This window comes from Eubalaena glacialis, chromosome 8 (assembly GCF_028564815.1).
Source record: "Eubalaena glacialis isolate mEubGla1 chromosome 8, mEubGla1.1.hap2.+ XY, whole genome shotgun sequence".
Taxonomy (NCBI): Eukaryota; Metazoa; Chordata; class Mammalia; order Artiodactyla; family Balaenidae; genus Eubalaena; species Eubalaena glacialis.
In genome coordinates, this window is record NC_083723.1 from 19271066 (window position 1) to 19296684 (window position 25619).

General features: G+C 36.8%; 1 protein-coding gene across 5 annotated transcripts in view; it reads right to left on the reverse strand.

The window, feature by feature from the left end:
- Positions 1-1145: 1145 nt before the first annotated feature.
- The window catches only part of KMT2E (lysine methyltransferase 2E (inactive)), a 96684-nt gene continuing 72210 nt past the window's right edge, over positions 1146-25619 (reverse strand). For 4 of the 5 annotated variants that reach the window (XM_061198453.1, XM_061198454.1, XM_061198455.1 and 1 more), the window contains 14 exons: positions 23246-23510; positions 22207-22305; positions 12753-12917; positions 12113-12421; positions 8658-8912; positions 8348-8492; positions 7549-7799; positions 7108-7164; positions 6411-6974; positions 5099-5388; positions 4111-4199; positions 3878-4003; positions 3612-3709; positions 1146-2736 (listed from right to left, as the gene is read on the reverse strand). In XM_061198453.1, coding sequence (XP_061054436.1) covers positions 1237-2736; positions 3612-3709; positions 3878-4003; positions 4111-4199; positions 5099-5388; positions 6411-6974; positions 7108-7164; positions 7549-7799; positions 8348-8492; positions 8658-8912; positions 12113-12421; positions 12753-12917; positions 22207-22305; positions 23246-23510 — 4213 coding nt within the window. In that variant the 3' untranslated portion in view covers positions 1146-1236. The remainder of the gene's footprint in view (positions 2737-3611; positions 3710-3877; positions 4004-4110; positions 4200-5098; positions 5389-6410; positions 6975-7107; positions 7165-7548; positions 7800-8347; positions 8493-8657; positions 8913-12112; positions 12422-12752; positions 12918-22206; positions 22306-23245; positions 23511-25619) is intronic. The other variant, XM_061198456.1, reaches the window with a different exon arrangement.

Below are 25619 nucleotides of genomic sequence, written 5' to 3' on the forward strand. Positions count from 1 at the left end.
CTAAATACTATAGCTAGACAGTAAATGTTAAGGTTTTCAACTAATTTTGGTTCATCCATAGGACATTTCAGTCATGTTCTAACATGTACAAATTAGATAGATAGTCCTGTGTTTTTAGGTAAAATATTCCATACTTTCAAACAGTTGTAAATTAGTCTATAGATGAATCATGGGATGCTTTAATGGAATGGATTCATTTTGTACCATGTCAGCTGTAAGTAAATGTATGTAGCATTTACGTAGCACGGTAGTTTCTTATGGCTCCTGCTCCTGCAACAAAGTAACATGTAGGCACATTCCAGGAACAAGCCTTTACCGCCTCCTGACGCTCGCTGCGGTCCAGTCCAGCTGAGGTAGTAGTTGCGAAAGAAAATGGAAGGCTCCTTACAAACTCTATCTGGAAAAGGTAACTAACTTCTGTAAAAACAAACACTTGCATAAACAGACCCCAATCTCAGAAGTGGTACAGGACAATTTGGTAAAACTGACATAATTGTGGTTTATTAACATGAATTAAAATGCCCAACCAGTGCTTCAATGTGACAGTATATTTAAAATAGAGAAATTAAAGGCCATATACTGTACTACTTTCACAAAGATCACACAGTTTTGCAAAGACATGTCATATGTACAGTGCTATATGTCAAATGAGAAAAGCTGTAAGCGATTATATACGCAAAAGAAATGCAGTATTTACAGTTTGTCAGGAGACATTAAAAATCAGCTATACATTAAATTACATTTTGCTTGCAAATAACCGATAAAACAAAATGAGCCATCTTCACACCAAACTAAAAATCTGTATTGCATTTTTTTTTTTAATACAAAAGATGCACTCACAGAACTGCTGATTGATAGAAAGGAAATCCTCGTACTGCCATTACTGAGCCGTGTATTTAATGCTTATGTATAAAATAATGTAGAAAACATTCACTAAATGAATTTAATTCCAACAACAAAATTTAAAGATCATGTAGCATCAAATCTACTGCCAGAAAAACAGCTGGAATGTTCACTTACTTACAAAATAAAAGATACCTACACTGGCTTAACAGCACATTTTTTAAGGAATTTTTTAAAAAGCAAAAATGGGAAAAATACAATGAGAGAGCACTGGTGTTTTTGTTTTTTTATACAAAGTTTCATGTACAAGCTTTAAAAAGTACCTTAACAGGTACATATGAAATATACAGTTTATCTTACAGAACATTTTAAAAAATGTTTTTGGAGTCCATTTTAATGCCACCCTGAACCATGGTAATTGTTCTGAAATGTTGGTGGCACCTGTGCTCTGTGAATTGGAATCTGTCCAGGCACTGGAGATGCCTGCTGAGGTCCTTGAACCCCATGTGGCAGGGCCACAGAGCCAGGATGAGGACAGAACCCTGAAGCGGTAGGTGTGGGAATACTGTTTGGTCCTTGGGGCTGGAGATGAGGACCTGCAACTGGTAATGGACAATGTGGCCCTGTTCCAGAAGGCTGGTGTTGGGGTCCCGGTCCCAGAGTGGTGTGATGTGTAGCTTGTGAGGGATACGGTGGTACAGCTGGATGAGCACTTGAAGGAAAAAGTGGAGGTCCTTGATGAGGTGGGTGGTGTAAGGCTTGAGCCGATGGGGTATGATGCCCAGAAGCCAAAACACTGGAAGGCGGAGGAGGAGGGGGTGGTGGAGGGGCCGAGTTCACCACATGCTGGTGTTGTGCTTGCAGACCTTGGAGTCCTGTTGGGGGATGGGGCGGTGGATGGTGATGCGGGGTGGGGCCGGGAGGGGGAGGGGGTGGTGGCAGATGGTGTCCAGCAGTTTGAGAGTGAACGTGGGACCCAGGGGTGACAGCATGAACAGGCCCCACGCCATGTGCTACGGAGTGTGGCTGTTGCTGGACCAGGTGTGGTCCTGGAGCGGGAGGCGGGGGAGGAGGCGGGGGGACTACAGCAGCGGAAGTCTGATGGTGAACGGGAGGGTTCTGCGAGGGCAGAAAGTGCCCTGGAGTAACGTGGTGTCCCGGAACGGCTTGCTGGCCTGTGGTGCCAGGAAGTGCTTGATTTGGTCCTGATGTAAACACAGTTTGTTGGGAAAGACTGCCTTTCAGCTGATTATAGTTCTGAAAGTTTGCGGAGGGCTGCTGGTTTTGATAGTAAGAGGAAGAGGAAGGGGGCGGAGGGGGTGGAGGGGGTGGTGCCGTGCTGCCCAGGCTCTGCTGGTTAAACTGACTGTATGCTGCCGAAGACTGTCCTGAGGGCGTCTGTGTAAACAGTGCTCCAGAAGGTGCCTGCTGCGTACTGGCTTGAAGGTTCTGTGCTGCTGGGTAAAAATTTCTTTGAGGCTCTCGCTGAGGGGTTCCGACTTGAGGTGACTGAGAATGGTGAGGCCTGTAGGGAGAGCCTAACTGCTGTGAAGGAGGCTTTGGTGAAAGATAACCGTGCTGTACAGGTGTGTGAGGCGTCGATGACTTTGGAGGATTTTCTACGTGAGGTGATGGAGGACAGTGCAACTTCACGGGCGCAGAAGGCAGCTTCTGTGCAAGCTGCTCGGATGAACTGCGCACCAGTGGCTGTGGAGGATGATTCTTTGAAAGTGCCTGGCTGTTACTTGACAGCTGTTTTTGATGGAGTTCTGTTTTCAGGTGGACACCGCTCTCAGCTTCTGACCCAGTAACTGTTCCCTCCCAATGGGAATCCGGCTTTGTGAGTATTTTCCCATGTGGCTGGACAGGGATTACAGGTCCCGGTGAACCAGGCTGTGAGAAGAAAACAAATTTATATAAACTTAAGAAACATTTTATGTACATTGAGGTTTGTTATTACTGGTATTTAATGTTAAATATTAATTTTAACGGGGGCAGGGAATAAGAGGTCTGAGAGGACAACTACAGAGGCTTGGGATGTTAAAAAGCCAGTTTTTTAAAGTAGTTCAGCAAGTTCTGATAATAAGCTTCAACTGAATTCCCTGAATTCTTATTGAAGACAAGTTAAGGAAATTAATCTGCCTTTTTTTCCCTGAGCAATGAAACCTGTCTTTGACTCCTATTCTGAAAGAACCACACTTAAACACTTCAGGCAAGTTTCAATTCCATAATTGAAATTTCTATACTCCACCTAAGGATAAATTTGCTTGGGGGTAGATAAACTTGCTCCCCCAAACTGTTTTCATTTGTAATACCTTTTCCATTGTTCAAATACAGGTAATCCAAGGATAAGACTACTTGAATATATAATGATGTTCTTTAAGGAAAAAGAAAAAATCAATCTCAGATTTCCTCATCGTTAGTTTCCAAAGATATTGCCCCACTGGATTATCATGTCTTCATGATCCAGGATAGAGGCAGCATTTCTTTTAAATTAAGAATGTCACCTGACCCTTTGTTTTTAGAGAATTAATTGGCCGGTCAAATATTTTATGAAAAGACCATGAATTTCCTAGACACTAGGATAAGGGGTGGAAGGAACTCTTGGAGCAAGTGTAAGCTGCTGAAGTACGTTCAGCACATTGGAACTTTAACAGGAAAAGTGTCCAGAAATCAGGAAACTGATCCTTGGTACAGCAGAAAAACCTCCATGTGCACATTACCATCCACTTTTCTGAAGGGCCACGTTCAAAGGTCAATGTTATTACCTTGCTCATTTTTGAAGGGCTTTTACAAGTATTTTGGGAAGTATCTGGGGATGCACATTCACTTGTAGTCGTGGGTTCTGGATTTTCAGGATCAGGATCTGTAAAGCATAAGGAACCACAGAAAATGTAAAATTGCATGATAAATACTGCTTTTTACTAACACTTCGACGTACATTCTACTATTCAAACCAACGTCTTATAAAGGCTCTCTCCTTTCTGAAAAGGTATTTAAAACAACAACCATGATAGGTCATCTGCTTACTGACCTTCCATAAGTTCACTGAAAGAAGGGACTGGGCCCTTGGGTTGCAACTGGGGAATGTGATTTGAATGAGATGAAGGTGAAGACGGAACATGAATCGGTGAACATGGGACACATGGTGACTCTCCCCCTAGAGATGAAGCAGAAGCAGACCCAAAGAGAACATTAGAAGCACAGAACGGGGGTGCAGAGTGATTAGCTGACTCCACTTTTTGGCAAAGGAACAAGCTCACTTACCACTATCTTTATCTTTTCGGTGATCACTGAGTAGCAAAGCTCTCTGATAACTCCTCTCTCGCACTTGCTCCACTGAAGTCGAGGCGGTCCTTTAAAATCAAGTCATAACATCAGTTCAAAAGCTGCTGCCGACTAGATCAGTTTGTGTCCCTTGATGGCCAACACAGCCTCTCAGATAAAGGCTTTTTTGCTCTTTGGGGAAAAGCTTTGAAAACAGCTCCCCACCCAAGCCCGCAACACCTCCCCAAACTGAGATTTTTATCGTTTATTTGAAGAACTCAAGCAGACGCCATTCCTTTGTCTTAAGCAATTTCTTGGTGAAAAGGAGGGGGTTGTTGAAGGGGGGGTAGCATAAAGACATTCAGAATGTCACTTCAGGTTACCAAAGGGACCACATATACCCCTGACAAATTACCTTGGGTCTGGATTATAAGGCTAGCAGGAAGCTCAGAGGTAAGAGGACCATGGAGCAAAATGAATGTGGCCTCCTGCCCTTTGCAGGACCCTTCTGTATCCAGCTTCTTCTATTCCTATCGAAGAAACACTAAACATGGCTGTTCTTTCAAGGCAACTGGTAAGGGTGGCAAAGAAATTGCCGGATGTTGACTAGGATAAAGGTTCTTTGGAGAGGAATATTTGTGTGAAAATTATCAAGGAGTAGATATAATGGACCTTTAATGACTCAGGCAAATACATAACTGGTTTAAAACTCTATCAGCAAAAAGGATCTGTCAAAATTATGATCACAAACCTCTGCTTTAGGAGAACAACAACCAACAGGAAGGCAGCTGATTAACAAAAACTTTGTTTTTCAGAATAGCATACTTCAAATGTTTACAGATATAGCTCCGTTCAAAATCAGCTATGTAAAAAGTTAAGATCCTGACTGGATGATAAAATAACAAAGACTACTGTCATTATAAGGTATACTACTTGTAATTCTAAAGTTACCAGTTAGTTAGGTTTTTTTTTTCAACAGGCAGCTTACCATTGGACTTCTGGTTCATTCTTTTCACTGGCAGAAGCTTCCTTAACAGGACAGTTATTGCTGGTTTCTTCCAAAGTAGCATTATAAACTGTAGCTGGTGTTGGTAAAGGTAGGCTAGCAGTGCTTTCTACCTGCTCCCCATTTTCATTCCCGTTGGCACACCCATCAGCATTGTTGCTACTCAAGTTTCCACTTGTGTGAGGTGATACATTAACCAGTGGAAAGTGTTCTGCCTTAGAGCCACTTTTCCTAGCTTCACGTTGTCTTTTCCGGTATTCTAATAGAGAAACCTTAAGCAAGAAAGATAAGGAAAACCAATCTTTTATCCTTGTTTTTATATGTCAGTGTCAATCTATTCTTTTTTTTTTTCTAAAGAGAATTACTATATTTACATTAAGAAAATTATATAAAATAATTTGATTCTGAACAAACAATAATAATTAACAATTATCAAATGCCTACTATATGCCAGGCATTGTAGTTAGATGATTTACATACATTATCTCATTTAATCCTCACAACAACCCTATGAAATAGGTATATTATCATCCCCATTTTACATATGAGGAAATTGAGTAACTCACTCACTCAAGGTCACACAGCTGGTGAGTGTTGGAGCCGGGATTCGAACCTAGGTCTTACTTGAAAGCCCGTGCTCTTTCCACTATACTATATTGCTTCCCACAAAGTTGCCAACTGGACTCTGTTATAAAAATTAAAAGCACACATCACTAAAATTCTTTCGACTTGCAAAGCATTAAGCCTATTAACAAATAAAATACGTGTTGTAGTTTCTCCCACTGCTCTGAAATAAGGCATTCTAATTGTCTCAGTATGTCTGCCAACCAAATAATGGTGGTAAGTCAGGGAACTTATTATTTATATAATAAATACTGTTATATCCATGCCTAAATACTATAGGTATTAAGGATGAGGAAAGAGGCATTTCTTCTATATCGGCTGCCTGTTCTATGTAAAATAAGGGTAATAAGAACACAAATATTATTCAATCCTGTTTATTTGGTTGGGAAGTGGTTATCTTTAAAAGTTACTCTTTCAGTGAAATAAATCACCTTGAGGTTTCGATCTCTGAAACCATGCTCCTTATAGGAATTTTCCATATCACTAGCTCTCTGCAAACATTATCTAATTCACTGAGCATTTACAAAAGGTTTAAAAATGTACATATCAATAATTCAATATGAATAAAGTATGAATGCCTTACACAATACATATTATAACTACTAATTACCCTCAGAAGTAGTATGAAAAAAACACTATTAAAAGGACTATAAATCGTTAAATTTGTAACCTTTTTCTTTTGTGGTGGATTCTGGGGTGTGCAACTTCCGTCGATCAAACTGTCATTAATAGTCCGTCCAAAACCAGATACAAGCCCATCTTCTGAAGTACAAAACACAGGTGTTTCCATAAACATGCCTCTAGTATCATCCTGCATCAGGCACTTTGACTCACTTATTCGGAAGCCTCCTCCAACCTCCAACTGATGTGAGGGTGTCAGGTCCCTCAAGTTGGAGTTTACTGAGAAGTTAACTCCTGTTCTGTCAGGACTCTTTACCCAGGAAGAATATATTGGGCCCCGTCCAGAGTGAGCAGATTCCAGTTGGCTGTTAGACTCAGTCCTATCATGTGCAGGTGTTTCCGTGGTTTTAGGCAAGGCAGCTTGCTCAGCTGTATCGAGTCCCAGTTGAAGGTCTGACACAGATTCCTTTTCTCCAGGGCACTGCCTACTGACTTCAGTCCTACTCCTAGGGCTGGTATAACCAATAGTCTTTATTTCTTGCAGACCGAGTTCAGTCAAATTAGAATTTCTAAAAGGCCCCAATGTTAACATGGTTGAAGATCTGTCAAAGCCCTGTTTACAGAATTAAAAAAAAAAAATTACACAAATAACCACATTTGGAAGCTAGTTACACTAAATCTACCAATTTATACTGATACTAGGGAAAAGTCACCGATTTAAAAAACCTTTTTCCATATCTCCTTACCTCTTGACTATAAGTGCGTCTCTTAATTTCTGGAGAACTTTCTGGGGAAGAAATATTCTACATAAAAGAAATAATCATAATTGAAAATTAAAATATGTTAACAAACCCATGATATTTATAGAAATGAAAACTTAAAATGAGAACTACTACACAGACTTTGGTTTTAAACTTTTTCTCTTTTATTTCCATTCCCCTTATATTTTGCTTTAAGGTCACTTTGATACACATAGTCATTTAGTCTGACTTTTGTGTATCAATCAGATGAAATGAAAGTTATGGGCATTTTAATAAAAAATAGTTTAAATTCACAAATGCATGTTCCAAATTTTCATTCTTAGATTCTTTTTTTTTCTGCTCTCAGTACACGAAGTATTAAAGGGAGAAAAAACAGCTATTAAAGAAACCCCATCCCCATGGGTTTTTGTTTCGTTTTTTTCTCACCTCAAAGTGCATGGTATTTCCCGGTGTGCCAGGAGTTACTGGGGTAACTGGTGAATAAATGGGCTTATAACCATTTCTACACGCTTCATCGTCTGACTTTACCCGTGGAGGAGTGGCAAATGATGGATCCGTAAGAGTAATATCTGTGTGAGTTGGGGTAGCATATGGTGAAGGAGTAGGTGTGGAGGTTTCTGAGTAAGCAGAATCTAGTAACTGATAGAGTCTTCGTTTTTTTAGTGGTGTAGTTAAATCTGTTGGTGAAATAAGTTAAGAAATTATACCTCTGCTATTTGCTATAATCTGTAATATATTCTGGGAAAGATCAAAAAACATCAGCAATCGTAATTATGATGATTTTCACCCCGAAACTAAATTTCACGGTTTTTAAAGATAACAGGAAGCAATCTCTCCCCCACCCCTCCGCCCCCCCCAACTTAGTCAGTTTCACTGTTAGCAAGCATTATCTTGCTGGAAGGCTTACAGGCCTGGGGGGCTCTAAGAAATCTTGCAAGTACAGCTGTTAATTTAACTGATTTCTAAGAGTCCTTTTGAATCTTGTTGGAAAACAGCTGGCCAACTAGGCCCAAAATTCAACCATAAGCCCCAACATATTGTACATGGTACTGCAAATTAAGGTTTTCATGTCTACCTTCGTCTAAAACTTTGGAGGACAGAAAAGAGAAAATATATATAACAATGTGCTTCTTTTGAAAGGTACATAATAATTAGTATATATATATATGCTATATATATCCTGCCACATTCTCCACACTAGAACAACACTGAAAAGAAATTCTACCTGGAAGAGAACAGCTATCATTTAATAGTAGTGGACTTCTATTTTCACCATTGACTGTAGGACTTCTGGATCTTTCTTGACAGGGTGAATTAAATCTGTGTAAAATTGCTGAGTTTTCTTCTTCCAGAGCTTGTTTCAACCACCGCTGAAATACACAGAACAATAAATGAAGAGAAATCAGTTTGTAGCTGTTTACATATCCTATAAATGTAGAGCCAATTCCAAAAGCATTTCACTACCAGGACTGGTGGTAAGGAATGAGAATGGCATTTGGCTCATACTAGATTTTCAAATCCAAAGAAAAGTTTACCTTCTTGCATGAGCCAGAAATGTTTTCAGGAGGTTCTTTTCTTCTCCTTTTTTCTGAAAGGAATGGTGAAGTGAATCTAATGTAGTGCTTAGGAGTAGAGTATACATGCGGACTATAAGTCAGACCCGGTAAAGAATTGAGCTGTGTAGCTAACACTTCAGGATCTGTAGTTATGCGCAGAGGCCTTTCTGAAAGGGTGTCTGAAGGTTTTCCTGTCTTCTCATTCTTCTCACTTAACCATTCATTGACCAAGTGCTAGAGAGAAGGAAAATTTGGATCACTATATACGTAATTATACAGATTGTCCTATAGAATTTTCTAATACCAAATTTGTCACTGACATATTATCTAAAATGAGAGATTTAAATCATTCATATATGATGTCTAAAAAGTCAATATAAGTCATTCTGCATTTCGTTGGTTATCTACACTTATTACTAAAATTTTTTACACAATAATACTTTGTAGGAACAAAACACATGATAGTTTTTATAAAACAGTAAAAATCTAGGAGACCTCAGTACTATCTTAAAAACACAGACACTAAACTGCTTCTATATTATGTGTAAAATGTTTAGTTTGTCAGACTTTAGGCAGTGTTTTTCTACTCTGGCTGCCCATCAGAATCTCCAGATGAGGCCAGTGCATACAATTTTTTTTTTTTTTTTAAAGCTGTCGGCATTGACAATCACTAATGATTTAAGGGCTTTGAAATCTCTAAGTTCCCATGCTTTGAAAATTCACATAATCCCTTTCTTCATTCTGTTTATTTTTTTGGATCTACAATGTACATAGTTCAGTCTTTACTGGCTATATGAATATACCTGATCCTAAAGTATAATGATTACTCACCTTTTTCTTTTTTAAAAACTATTTAGTAAAGTTCAGATGTAATGGGCATGGAAATAAGGATTACATTTCTCAGCTCAAGCACATTTTCTTTGCTGTGTGGGCATTTATATCTTTTCTACCTAGTTAATCAAATTATACTCCTTTTATTTTTATTATAAATGTTAATTTGTAGAATATGTAGAAAAACTAGTGTATATGTATTTACACATACATTCTCACAATACACATACAGAAATACATACATTAAAAAAATAGTCTACCCACATCCTGTCTTCTAGAGATAATCACTATAAGCATTTTGGCATCTTTTCTTTCCTTCCTTTTTTCAATGTATGTAAACTTCCTTTCTAGGACAAGCAACAGTGGGGCTAAAGCACTTGGGAGTCTGCAACAGACTGCCCTGGTGTGAATCCTGGCTTTGCCACTTACCGTAAGCTCAAGCAAGTTACATAACTTCCTACATCTCAATCCTGATCTATAAAAGAAGGGTCATGAGAGAAACTAGCTCTACAAATAGGGTTATTGTAAGGATTACAAGAGTTAAATAACCAAAGCTCTTCATAGAGTATCTGGCACAGAATAAATGCTATGTATGAAACTGAAGAAGACCTTTACATTATAGGAAATCACGATAATTTGGTACTCTGTCAAACAGTAATGTTTAAAATAACAGTATATATCATACGCAAAACCTGTGGGAAAAAGGCTTTTTTTTTTTTTTTTTAGAGAATCAGGATACAGGAACCTATATCTCAAGACCAGGGAATTAAATCTATAGTGCCACAATAGTTTAGTCATTTAATAATTAAAGGGCAGGGACTGTGTCATATATGTAATCAAGAAAGCAGCCTTTTTTTGTTTTCCTGCACTGTGCAGCTTGTGGAATGTTGGTTCCCAGACCAGGGATTGAACCCACGCCCTCAGCAGTGGAAGTGCAGAGTCTTAACCACTGACCACCAGGGAATTCCCAAAAGTAGCTTTTCTTTTAAACATGAATCTTTTTTCTTTCTCACTAATCCAAATTATGAAGAAAATCTGCAGCTACTTTTTGTCCTCCCAAAGTGGGCAAAAGTAACTGCTCATTGTCAAAATCAAGTACTAGCTTGCTTGTTCAGGATCCAAGGTGCAAAGGTGAGCACAGACTTCAAATTAGAGCTGCGTTTAGATCGTCTCTATCTAATCCTCTGACTCGCCACTGAAGTATACTCCCAGGTGTCTCCTAGATATTTACGAAATATACTTCTCATGGTTTCACAGTACCTACAAACTATACTGAATTTGGTAAGAACAAAGACCAGATAAAGTGGGTTTCAAAGTATTTTGTTGTAAAAGGGTGTGAGAAGGATCCACTTATGATCTGCCCCACTGCCCAAAGAGCCTAAGGATTGCACTTTGGTATCTTTGCTCCAATCTGCTGTACTCAGAATGGGAGAAAAACAAAGCTTCATAAGGGTGTTCTGTATTTCTGGCCTTCCTGTAAAGCTCAGGTTGGTTTATCTCAGTGATTGTTTACCACAATTGCTTCATTAAATCTGACAGTAGTTTTTGAAAGATTTTTATTAATAAATTGATCTAAAACTACCCTTCCTGAAACCCTCCTACACTGTTGGTGGGAATGTAAACTGGTACAGCCACTATAGAGAACAGTATGGAGGTTCCTTAAAAAACTAAAAATAGAGCTACCATATGATCTGGTAATCCCACTCCTGGGCATATATCCGGAGAAAACCGTAATCCGAAAGGATACATGCACCCCAAAGTTCACTGCAGCAGGACCTAGAGATGATCATACTAAGTGAAGTAAGTCAGAGAAAGACAAATATATGATAGCACTCGTGGAATCTAATTTTTTAAAAAAAGAAAACAAATGAACTTATTTACAAAACAGAAACAGACTTACAGGTTACCAAAGGGGAAACAGGGTGGGGGGGGGGGATAAATCAGAAGCTTGGGATGAACACATACACACTACTATATATAAGATAACCAACAAGGACCTACTGTATAGCACAGGGAACTCAATATTCTGTGATAAGCTATATGAGAAAAGAATCTAAAAAAGAATGCATGTATGCATGTGTATAACTGAATCACTTTGCTGTATACCTGAAACTAACACAACATTGTAAATCAACTACACTCCAATAAAATTAAAATGAAACTCTTATAAATTTTCACATCCTACTACATTCTATGGAAATCAACAGTTACTTCACATTTAATTCTTGTAATCTACCTTTCCCATGAAATTTATAAAAACTACAAAGAATAAAGAAAGGATAACACATCTCAAACTAGTTGTTTCTGAGAAGTGTAGTTTAGTACATAAAGTAGGCAAAATTAAGTCATTAGAAATCAGAATTGCAATACTACAAGGAAGCCTTGATATACTGGATATTTTAATGATGCAAACATTTCTATTAACTGATTTTACAGTTTTGCAATTCTCATTCTTAGTTTAAAACTTTGCTAGTATAAAAACTATGACTCTTTATCACTCTTCCTTAATGAGACGTTATAGATTGAATTCCTAAAACATAAATATATTTAACATAATAAGACATTTGTTAAAAAACAGTTCTTACATTCATTAAGAATCATACCTTTTTTGTTTTGGGATACTTTGTTGGACATTTATTAAGTGCTGGAACTTCAGTTTCAGTAATTATTTCTGCTAGTGCAGTTTCAGTTTCTGGTTCTACTGCAAGTACAGTATTCTCAGTATCATTCTGTTGTGAAGTAACTTCTGTGTCAGGAGAAGACGGCTGGATATCTGAACACATGCTGACAGTTCTGTGTCTCCGACGCTGCTGTCCGATGTGAGTCCTACTCCGAGAAAAACTTTTTCTCTGTTTAGTTCTATTTACTTTGGCAGGAGTTGGCTTGCTAGCAGTTTCTTCTTTTGCTTGTTCCTAATTCAAAAGAGAATGGAACTTTTAATACGATGTTTATATAACTTAGTAGTTGAAATATATTGGCATCAATCTGCTTCAGAAGCTAACTGCCCCAAATTTCTTTATGAATTCTGATATATATTAAATTGACATAATTAAAAATTTTCTTACTCTCAAAAACAAAGCAAGTAGAGTCTCATAGCTGAAGTCTAAATTCTCATAGGATTTGAAAAATGCTATTGAAAAGCTAGTATCACATCAAAAATTCTTTATAGATGTAATTAAATTGTGGAAATTTTATTGGAAAGTGGTTACGTGTGAAAATAAAACTAGACCTGAATAATAATACCTGAATAACCTCAGCATCACTGACAATCTGCGCATCTTTACATTCAGTTTTAACTTCAGTTTTGGCAGTGCTGATCCTTTCCAAAGCTTGTTCTCTTCTTTTCTCTCTTTTTTCAAGTCTGGCAAAAGCTTGCAGAATTGCTTCCATTTTCCTTTCTTCTCTTGTCTACAAAATTTAAAGTAACATAATAAATACTGCTCTGAAGTAAAATTCAAAAGTCCAAATGTTCATGGCAAATTAAAAAAAAATTTCTATGATGGTGTTAGCAAAACACCTCTTTTGATGGTAGATACGGCATTAAAAACATTTATATTCATTTGAGATCTTTGAGAATCCCAAACATCTCGGTAAACCCTGTCATTACAAATATATTTCAATGAAAGGAATGTTTTGATGATTGTATGTCAATGATAAAGGTAAGGCAAAACCAAAAAAAGACTCAAGAACGACCCTGCTTTATCAAATCAAAAATCTTTTTTTCTCAATAATACATTAGGCAGCCTTTTAAAAATAAGATCAAAGTTCCTAAGGTAATAATATGTTGAAAAGGTTAAATCCATATAAACGTAAGGAGTGAGTATACTGACGTGTCATAGCAGGATATTGTGGGGTGAAGTCCTGGGTTTAAATCATGATGCTACCAGTCATTTACTATCTCTGTGACCCTAGGCAATGTAACAACCCTGGTTATTAACCTTTTGAGTGTCTTATAAAATGTGGGTAACAATATTTACACTTCACAGAATTGTTAATGAGTTCAAATATAAAATATCTGTGTTTTCCAACCTTACTTGGAAAATGGTAGGCATTTCTTAGGTGTTATTATTTCTACTTTGGCTCTCTTGCCCTCCATTGTAATTGTTATAAGGCATTCCTCTATCTTCTGCTCTTCCTGTCTACACTGACAGTTCAAGGCAGAGACCGGAAAACAACAAGAGTTCCTTTGAGCGTCAGTTCTCTTTGGAGAGAGAACATTAAAAGCAAGACCCAGAGCCTTGGCCAGGGGGCCTGGCAAATGCTTCAGGTTTCAACCAGAAACAGGAAGCATGTCCATCAACTGTCCAGTTCTCCAAATGGAAAGAACCAGGTCCTGAGGCTCAGATCCATTCGTCTTTCTTCCTTTATTGTCATTGATGTGGGAAAGAAAGATCAATAACTCAAGGTCTGGCTGCATGGTCTTCTCAATATCAGAGCTTCAGAGTTCGAGTAATTATCAGCAGAGATTCAAGCATTAAGACACCTACACTATGAAAACTATTACTTACTCTTTCCTATATTTTTTTTCTTTCATTGTTCCACTAGGTAAGGGAAATATGTAAACAGAACTCTTCTGAGAACTTTATAATTAGTGAAAACAAACTACCATACTGCAAATGTGTCAGTCTTATAAAATGTGTTATCCTCACCCTCTTTATTTTACAGGTAAGGAAACTGAGATACAAAGAGGTAAGATTACTTGTTCATGGACACATATTTGCGTCTTAGCTTTCTTGGTCTGGGATGGCTAATAAGACACTAAAATAAAGAACATAGGCAAAAGATGATCTCTTTACTGGAACTGAACTTTTAAAGCCAAATTCTTTCCTTAGATAATTCATGTTTCTGGTCTTATAAATCACTTTACTTGACCCCCTTTCATTTATGGCTCTCTATAAAAATCCTGTCTCAATACATTAGGGCTTTTCTAAAACCCTAAATTTAGAAGTCTGGAGTAACTAAAAAATATGATTTTCATAACTGCTTCACCTGTGGAATGGGGGTGGGTAGAAAGAGAAGGGGTTCATTATTGTGCTTATAAATTTAAAAATAAATCTGGGAAAAGTACATTTTTCCAAAAGAAACAAACTTGTCTTAGCAAGAATCATTTTATGTATAAAATAAATTTACCCACGGGCCAGGCACCCAAAGGAGATATTTTCTGTGTCATGATTATCCAAGGTTTCCTAAGATAAATACAAATTTATGCCAAAAGAAGTTTCCTTGACATGGTCCATTATTCACTTGTTTTAGATAGAGTAAGGGTCAGAGATAAAATTACTTGATGTAAAGACAAAATTAATTCATTTAAAAATTGAACTCCCTTGGTAAACAATGCAGCTAATGGATAGTCAAAGCAAAATCCTTTATTTCAAGATGACTCGATCTTTTTGAGCTGGTCAGGATCTTAAAAATAATCTAGTCCTACACTGCTGAAGAAACCAGAGCCCACGTGTATTAAGTGAATCACTCAAAGGCAGAGCCATAATTATTATCCAAGTTTCCAGGCTCCTGATTTGTTCTTCTTTCCAATTACCAAACACTGACACACTACATAATGCAAAATAAAGCATAACTCTTCCTACATTTACTACAACTATTAACTGAAAGCACTAAACAGGTATCCTAATAGCTTTAACTCAGCTTCATCTTAAAACACACACTTTTTAGAAAATGTAAACATGCTTTTGATTATGTGAAGGAAAGAAAAACGTTAGTTACTAATCTACTTTCATTTTAAATTCCTTAAGGTTCATATGTCATTCAGCTTTTATATTCACCAGTGTATTCTTTGACATACACAACCAGATATACAGTATGTAATGACTGAAAATTTACCACCCACTTTATAGATCTAACTGATAAATAAGTTTCATATAAGAGATAACTTGAGATAACTATAGCTGATTGTGCAGGGGACTAGAGAAATTAGGAGTCTTAATTAGCCCCAGCAGACTGTCCATAGCCCCTGACATCTGAGCTGGATGTAGTTTAGATGATACTTGTCACATAAGGCTACCACCAGGACCTGCACGTTTCATTATCGTGACTCATTCCAAGCCACTGACTGTTCAGACCTCAAAAGTCATTTTTACTCTCTATGAGCTTGGCAACTGATAGACCCTGATACAGAATTAGAATCAGACAGGGTTGACTTTTGACACACTGTTGTTAACGCTGGAGTATGGGGTGCTGAACTAAAAAAACTGAGAGAGATCTCTGATCTCTACAATCTACAGATTGCTTTTATGACATTTTTCAGTTTATGGCTTTACAGTAACACACAAGAGTACAGTAATTTTCTGTAAGCAGAAAGTCTGCTTAATAATATCCCTTTATAGGATTTTATCACTTGAGGAGTGGGTACAGTGAGAATTTTTATTACAATTTTGTGCGTCAATGTATAAACACACTGGAACACAAATTTAAGTTGAAATCATGTCACCTTGTACTTGGAAGAGACTATGGAGATCTTCTTGTATGAGCCCCTATTCAGTAAATGGTGAGGGACTTCCCTGGTGGCACAGTTGTTAAGAATCCGCCTGCCAATGCAGGGGACACGGGTTCGAGCCCTGGTCCGGGAAGATCCCACATGCCGCAGAGGAACTAAGCCCGCGAGCCACAACTACTGAAGCCCCTGCACCGCAAGGAAGAATAGCCCCCACTCGCAGCAACTAGAGAAAGCCTGCGCACAGCAACAAAGACCCAACGCAGCCAAAGATAAATAAATAAATGTATATTAAAAAAAAAATGGTGAAAACCTAAGGTCCATATAGTTCAAGGACTACATAATAAAGAACACGAATTAAAGTTTTATACAATATCACAACTGAAAAAATAAACTAAACTGACTAAATTGTTAGAATTCATCCCAATTAGAGATATTTGGTAATTTGAAGCTGAGTGAAAATAAGCTTATGTACTCTGGATGCCTTACAGTGGCTTTAGAAGGAAATTTGCTAGTAGTAGGATGTAAGAATTGAGAAGGAAACAAAATGAAGACATTTAGGTATTTTGTGATTTCCTTTTATTTATTTTACCTTACTACCAAGTACGAAGTGGCTCTTAAAAACAAAAACAACAAAGTTGCCTTTTAAAGGAAAAGGGAAATGGCAGGGCCAACCTACCGAATTACTCTACTTACAGCCTTGAAATAGAGAAATTAAAAGACTTCTTACTCAACTAACTTCCCTTAACCTTTTGAATAGGAATTTATTAATTTTTTAATTTTTTAAAAAATGGTAAGATTACTGCTTACCAATAAAATTGTTCCAAAAGAGTAAGTATCTCCATTTCTTTTCTACCACATGATGATTTAGTTTAACTTCATAGTACTCTTTCCTGTTTGATGTTTGTTTTTCCTTCCACCCCATCCTCCATGAAAGCTGCTCCAGAACAGGGACCTTGCCTTCTTTTGTTCACCCAGTACTTTAAATGGTGCTCAGCATATAACAAACACCCAAATTTTTAAGTGAATAAGAATTGTGTATACATTATATAAACCATGTATATCACTGTAATTTGAAGGTATGTAATGAAGTCTTTAAACAAGATTTTGGAAATCTTGAATTTACTACAAGGCAGCTGAAGCTGAATATCCTCATTTTGTTCGAACAGACAACCTATAAAAATAAACGGGTTCCTTTTTGCTAGTCAATACTACGATTAATTACCCATTCATTAATTATTCATATTGGGAAAAACAATTCCTAAACACTGTGATGAGAGAAAATGGGACTTTAGAAAATTAAAACTAGTAATCAACATTAACTTAATCATGCTCTGAGGAGAGAAAAGTAAGATGGACAATACATGTCAGATGACTTTTCTGGCAAATTTACCCTCCCTGTAGTTTACTATTATTAAAAATCCTTTTGCATCTTCTAAAGTGATCTTCTAAATCAAGTCACTTCCTAGAGACATTAGTAAGAGCATGGATTCTGTATAGTAGTGTTTTCTCAGAGTGTGTTTTTTCTATGGAATAAAAATCTGCAGGATATCAAAGGTGTCACTACAAAAAAACAAGTTGCAAGGACGTACAAGTTGAGGAAATGCTGACAATTTCTCAAGAGGTTTCAAACACACCATGTATACTGGAAATCTCGAAGTTGGGGACAAGGTATACTGTTTACTAAAGTCAACTGGCCACAAAGCTCTCTCTTTCACAAAACATCTTAAATTAGAGTTCCATGGAATACTTTCTGACGTGAAGGATCAAGGCTGAGAAAATTGTGGAGAATCCTGCATCCTGCCTGGACGATAAGCTTCATTTAGTTCACACTCATGGGCCTATCTATAGCTTTCCTCAAACGGCTGCCAGGAACATCTAATAAGCTCAATTATAGACCACCTACTTTTATAAAAGCCAGACCTTTTTTTTTCCCCTAGAAGCTAGGGCTAAGGCAATGAGCCCTACAAATCCTTGCCCTTATGTAGTTTATATTCTAGTGATATACAGTTAATTCTAGATTGTCCTAGATGCTTGACAGGTTTAAGAAACTCATACCTAGGTGACTGACTATCCCTTCATATCCTTCTGTCGGTCTCAAATTTCTATCCTCCTACATGTGAAGACCACCTGAACCACCTTCCATGGACTCCAGTTTAAGCAATCTGACTATAATAGGCCATCAAATATTACCAAGACTATATTCCCAAAGTAGTCTTTCCATAAGGTTGTGGAAAATTATTTTGAAAATATAATATTAAAAGATACTACAAAGGAGGTTCTTTTCATTTCATTATAAATGGGGTGGAGGAAGCAAGCCTCCTTTTGAATTTAAATCTGTCTAAGGTTTTATATTTTTAATCAATCACCTGTTCATCAAAATAAGGTGAGCTTCCCAATATCTAACCCCCTTCTGTACACTTAACCTCTGACAAGGTTATGGCCACCTAACTTCAACTCAACTACCATGGACCTGGGAGAGTCTACTCAGTAGTACCCCGGTTTTGAAACCAGGTGAGTATAAACAGCCTGCTGTATTTCAACTTACCGTATTATTGTATTTCAACCCACTGTATTTCAGCTTAAGATTCTCCCAAGTCAATTCCAACCCACTGCCAAAGAAGTACCTCTTACTGCTAGCTAAAGAGAAAATGTCTAATAACCATCTATTCAGTTCCATACCATTTAGCCACAAGTGAGCTTTTGTAAGGAGAGGACAAAATATAATGGAGGAAAAAGGAAAATGTTAATAAAAGAATGGCTTTCTACCCTGGCCCCCTAATGATTTGAGTATTCTTTCATGAAATCTTCATCATTCAGCATTTCATGTGATCTACAATCAACCAATCTTATTTTCCTATATCCCTCCTCACCCCCCCCCCAGAAAAACAGCCTATAATTCCAGCCAAATGTGATTTATCACATAACTACCTCCAGGCTATTTCCCCTAGAGAAATAACCACCCATTCAATACCACACAATTTAGCCACAAACTAATCTGCACTTGTTTAAACATCATAAGGTAATCGTAAATTCTACCTAGTTCATGAAATGGCCTCTGATCCCTCCAGCTATAAGTTACCTATCATATATCTCCTTTACCACACTTTCTGCTGCATTGTAACTGTTTTCTAAATGCCCTTGAAGGCAGAGACATTATCTTCCACTCTCAACAAAAAGAGCAAAGTAGCAACCAAATTACATAAATCACTGGTGCTATTTTTGGAGACTGAGCAACATGCTAATATTAGGTTGTATATGGAATTGCCATTTGTGTAGGTAAAAACTATCAAATCAACAATTTCATATGGTTCAAGCTATACTACAAAAGGATGGGCTGAAATATATTTGAATTTGGACATTACATGGTACTTATCTGGGAGGAAAGTCTGACTCTATATTTCAATCTCATAGATACACATGAGAACTGGTATCTACTATTATAATGCTTTAAAGTCTGTCCTGTCACAGGAGAAAATTTAAATCAGTTTGACCTAAGTTTCTCAGGAGTTGACCTATCTTTCCAATTACTGATGTTAACATAGCCAATATAAAAGGCAAACACTGGAATAATAAAGGCTGATGAGTATTTAAACTTTTCAAAACAAAATATTTCAATCCACAAATACTAATACCTTGGGGAGTGGGAGGGGGCCATACCAATTGCTTAAGAATTCTAGGATGCATGCTTTTGCATTCTAGTCATTTGAGTATAGCAAAAATTCTATAATTAAAACATCAAGGCAAACATAGCAATTACAACTAACAACATTACAGTGACTTTGAAGGCTACAGGTTAAGGAGCCAAGGATTTTTAAATACTTATTTCAAAAGGGAACCCTCGTACACTGTTGGTGGGAATGTAAATTGGTGCAGTCACTAAGGAAAACAGTATGGTGGTTCCTCAAAAAATTAAAAATAGGATCCAGCAATTCCACTTCTCAGTCTGTAAAGAAAACAAAACCACTAATTTGAAAACATACATGTACCCCAATGTTCACAGCAGCATTATTTATAATTGCCAAGATATGGCAGCAACCTAAGTGTCCATCAACAGATGAATGGATAAAGAGGTGACCGATACACATATATATGTGTGTGTGTGTGTGTATATATATGACACACACACACACAATGGACTACTACTCAGCCATAAAAAAATGAAATTTTGCCATTTGCAGCAACATGGATGTGGAAGGCATTATGCTAAGTGAAATAAGTCAGAGAAAGACAAATATTGTATGATATCTCTTATATGTGGAATCTAAAAAATACAACTAGTGAATAAGAAAAAAGAAGCAGACTCACAGATATAGATAAACTAGTGGTTACCAGTGGGGGGGGGGGAGGGGAAATATAGGGGTAGCAGATTAAGAGGTACAAACTACTAGGTATAAAATAAGCTACAAGGATATATTGTACAGCACAGGGAATACAGCCAATATTTTTTAATAACTATAAAGAGTATAACCTTTAAAAACTGTGAATCACTATTGTACGCCTGTAACTTATACAATATTGTACATCAACAATACTTCAATAAAAAATATTTCATATCCCTTCAAAATACCAAATTCTAAATACGTTTGTTTATTCCTATGAAAAATACTCAGCTGCACAGCCACCTTAGTGGCATATATTAAAATGAATATGCTAAAACAGATATAAAAACATGAAGTATTCATTTATATTAATATAGCATACTAGTAGACAAAATCTGGACAAAACCGGATTCCCAAGTACGCCTTTTTGTCTACCTATCCAAAGTTCCATCATGTCCAACAAAAAGGCATTTCTCTTTCCTTCTGCGATCTCAAAATGAGGATGTTCTAAGCTCCACTAACTTCCTCAGCACTGAAAGAAGGAAGTATTTTAAAAGTAGCCCCAGAGTCATATAACAAACCTCCAGGTTTGAGGGTTTTTTTTTCCTCTCATTTCTCTCCCCCCAAAAGCATTGTTATAGCCCTTAAAGCCATATTTGTATCAGATGCATGCCTCATACAGAAACCAATCATACCCTAAAGTGATCTTCTAAAACTTTCTGCAGGATTATTGCAAAGACAAGGCTGTGGCAATTGTGGAATGAACAGGCCAATATTGAACGTCTAGTCAAGAAAGGGCCATAGGTAATTTGGGTAGGTACCGGTAATTTATTAGATGTGACCCAATCTTGAAAAAGGTTCAAGATAATTCCTTTAGGTAGAGGAAGAACTCCTTTTTCTTTATAAGCAACCTCCTCCAATATTTTCTCCTATGTTTGTTTTTCTTCTCTCCTATTCCTAACACTACCCTGTCCCATCAGAGCAGTGCTTCTGAAACCCTGAGGCTGTGAAACAGTTCTGCATTGCTTTTGCAATTTTGAACATCAACAATACATCAGTGTTAGAGGAATGACCATCAAGGCAATAAGATAGAGTTACATTTAAGCAGGCCTACAATGACCAAAATCCAAAGATCCTACCGCTAAGTATATGACACCTGAGATTCCATGAAATACAACATGAAAATCACTAAAACAGGAAACAAGGGAGCATATAAAATAAAGGGGAGTGGGGAAAACCCGTACTAAGATCATCAGTTGGTATATAAAGTCATTTTCAAATCTTAAGGCAAACTATATCATAATATCTTCTTAACTGGCCTAGACATTGTATCAATTGCTAAATTACCATGGATTTTTAAGAAAATATCTTGTCCTAGTTTTTATACAGGTTAAGATATTTCAAATAAATAGTACAAGGAGTATAAATACTAAACTTATTTTAATGAAAACCTTATTTTATGATAGCAGTATGAGATGCAAAAATAGCAGCTGCCAAACAGTGGGTTTTCTTCTTTTTTGCATAAGCCATTTATTTAGTGCTATTATAAGCTTTAAAATTCCATTTTTGTTTTATATTTAAATTATGAAGAGAAAGGATACATTTAGTTAATGAAAAACATTTTGAACAGTAATTCTGGCATTAAAATTTATTAATAGTACTCTGCTTCAAAAATGTTAAAAAATTATTTCTTAAATGTCAGAAATTCTAAATTGTCTACTGAACACAGCGAAAATACAAAAGATTAGTGGAAGTTACTTGAATGGTAATGACAAACCCAAATAGAAATGCTCAGTGACACATCATGTTTGCTAACTTCAAAGAACAGGGTAAAGGCCCTCCTAAAGGCAGCAGCAAGTATTTTGGGAAGAGCAGTGTCACTAAACCCAAGTGACAGCATGAAGCTGCTACTGGCCTTCCAACTTACCATCTTCCTTCTCCTTTCTGCAATCTGTTCCTCTGACTCCATTTCTACTTCATTGCTAATGGGAGTTTTTTCTTCTATATCATCAATAAAATCTGGTTCCTGAAAGATGGAAATGACGGCTTTATAGAAACTACTACTCCATCTACAAACTAGAGGCACAGAACCATGTATTTTAAATGTCTTTCAACCAGAATTAATTAAACATAAAAATTACAATAGTACTTAAATCCCTTTCAGAAACTTAAAACTGGTTCCTAATTTAGGAAACTTTTCAAAATCATGCAATCAAATAATTTTGTTTCTCAAAGTTCTAGTCAATAATGTTCTTTATCAATAGAGTCCACAAAGCCTTAAGTTTATATTCTTACCAACACATAAACATATAAATTATTTCACAAAACCCAGTGCCTACAAATACCAAGTGCCTAATAAATGTTTGTTCAATTTAACACTTAAGGGAAACTATCCTTAGAAGACAAGACAATGGAGACGAATAAAAGCTTACTTAATCTTCACATTTAAAAGGTCCCTCCTAACTAACTTCCATTTGTTTAGAGGGCATGTAACAAAATACTTCCTGGTGAAGCAGAAGTACAGGCCAAACTCTTTCCCCAAATTTATCTTACGTGTTTTTAAAAGAACTTCCTCTCAAAAATCTTATGTCACCCCTATAGAATTGATTTCATTATGTCCCAAATATTAAAGGAAAGGAATCATATGGCTTAATACTTTAAATAAGAACATTTATTATAAACGTAAGGACAGTGCCATCTGGAAGAATTTTTTTTAATTACCCAGTCTTAGGAAAATCTTGTATTCAATTCTACAAGGATTTGCTGGGTGAGCTGTTTCTTAAAAGTTTAACAAATATTGTACAAATTCTAGCAGAACCTGTATTTTACATTTATAAGTACTTCATTAAATAACAGAATGGACTTAAAAAGTTTAAGCCATTTTATATAAAAGGGATAAAATATGACAAATTAATTTTCTTCTGTTAACTTCTTTCATCAAGAATCAGTAGAGCATAGCTCAGTACCTGATTATTTGATACTGATAGTCTCAGTGGAGAAAGCTTTCTCTGTTTAGTTTCCGGGCTCTTCATTTTGTTCGCTGTCCCTTCACAATCCAAAGTAATATTCTGATTTTGTGTATCTTTTTCTTTTGAAATATCCTTTTCTTTTTTTCCTTTCTTCCTTCTGGTCTCATAACCATTATTGATGTTTTCCGTGGATTCAGAACTACGTTTCAGAACAGGGCACTCTGGATTTTCTTTGAGGCATGCACAATCCACCTTGTACTTACTGGAAAGAAAACCAGTTAAATATTTGTTCAAGATATAGACTGTAATATTTTCTAATCCATTTTAAGCTACACCTCCACAAAACTGTATGCTATTACTAATTATAAGCAATCGTTTTCGCTAATTTTCATTCCTTGTAACTATGACAAAATAAATTTTCTCATAAAAACAATATAATAATTAGAAGTTGATTTCTGACCAGAGATTGGGCCCTCAATCATAAGGATAACCAGTGATGTGTTACAGAAGGAAAAAAACCCAATAAATTAAAACTGAGTCTTTTTTTTTTTTTTTTTAAATTGAAGTACAGGTTTTTTAAAAAATTTATTTATTTATTTATTTATTTTTGGCTGCGTTGGGTCTTCGTTTCTGTGCAAGGGCTTTCTCTAGTTGTGGCAAGCGGGGGCCACTCTTCATCGCGGTGCGCGGGCCTCTCACTATCGCGGCCTCTCTTACTGCAGAGCACGGGCTCCAGACGCGCAGGCTCAGTAGTTGTGGCTCACGGGCCTAGTTGCTCCGCGGCATGTGGGATCTTCCCAGACCAGGGCTCGAATCCGCGTCCCCTGCATTGGCAGGCGGATTCCCAACCACTGCGCCACCAGGGAAGCCCAAAACTGAGTCTTTTTAAGTCAAATGATACAATGGCTTATATTAAGGCAAAAACCCCAGGTTACCTCAGAGTGCTATAAAGTGTATATGCAGAATATGATAAAATACTCTAAATCTGACCTAAATAAAAAATGCTAGGTACAATAAATACCAAACCTTATACTTTAAGGAATGATTTCAATAACCAGGGTCCTTATGTCTTATACTTTAAGGAATGATTGCAATAACTAGGGTTCTTTAAAAAGCTACCTTGAAAAAACTGAATGTCATGTTTGCTTTTGCCCTTAGGTATTCCCTCTTTCAAATAAACAGAAGCTTGAAAAATAACTGCACTACCTCTCATCTTCACAGTAGTGATAATTATTACTTCCATTTTACAGATGAGATTAAAGCTCAGAGGGTCAGTATCTTGTCCAAAGTCACACATTAAGTGGTAGGGATGACCTTCAAGTACAGGTCTGAGTCCAAAGCCCATACTTTTCAGCTCTTCAGTATTTCTTAACTCTCTGCCCTCTTGTCTACCACCAAGAGTCAGTTCATCTCTAGGATACAGGCTGAATGCCCAAACCAGAGTTAAACAATAATGGAAGACTCCCACTTTGCATGTTTCGAGTAGTTTAATGTTTGTTCATAATAAAAAATAATTTACTTTTCCAAGTTTCTAATACTAACTCATTCACTTTCAACACTGGTAGAAAGCTACAAGTCTAACTGTCTAATTCTGTGAATCAGGGGTAGAACTCGAACACCATGGTCTACCCCTCACCTCTCCAAATCAGGCAGTAATAGAAACTAGCTGGAAACTTTTTCTAGATATTTTCTTTGATTTTAGGATAACAGAACTGCAAATAATAATGATGACAACTGCTAATATTTATTCAGCACTTATTTTGTATCAAGAACGGTTTTAAACCCTTTACATGTGTTAACTCAATCTTCAAAATATTCCTGTTAGGTATTATTTTTCTCATATTATAATGAGGTAATGAGGCAGAGAGAGATGATGAAATTGGTCCAAGGTTACATAACTAATATAAGTGACCGAGCTAGGATTTGAAACCAGAGAGTCAGATTATAAAAAGCTTATATTTTTAACCACTGTGGGAAATAGTCTCCCAAAGCAATGAGCAAAAAAGAGCTATTATGCTCAATTTTCCACGTTGGTGGGGGGGCGGAGAAAGAGCTAAAAAGGAAACACTTTAGCTATCAGGATAAATCTGACTCCAACAGTCAAGTAGAGATGCATATACTGAAGGAAGAGGGATTTCATTGACAGAAAACATAATGGACATTAAAAATGTCTGCATGTAAAATGGATACCACACAAACTTTTAAAAATAAAATACAGGAGGATATGAACTGAAATCCTTATAACCCAAAAGATTATAGAATATATAAAGAAGTGCCTCCACCTACATCGGTTTAAAAAAAAAGACTACCCAGCAGAAAAATGAACAGATGATGAGACAAGTCATAAGAGAGGAAATCCAAATGACAAATG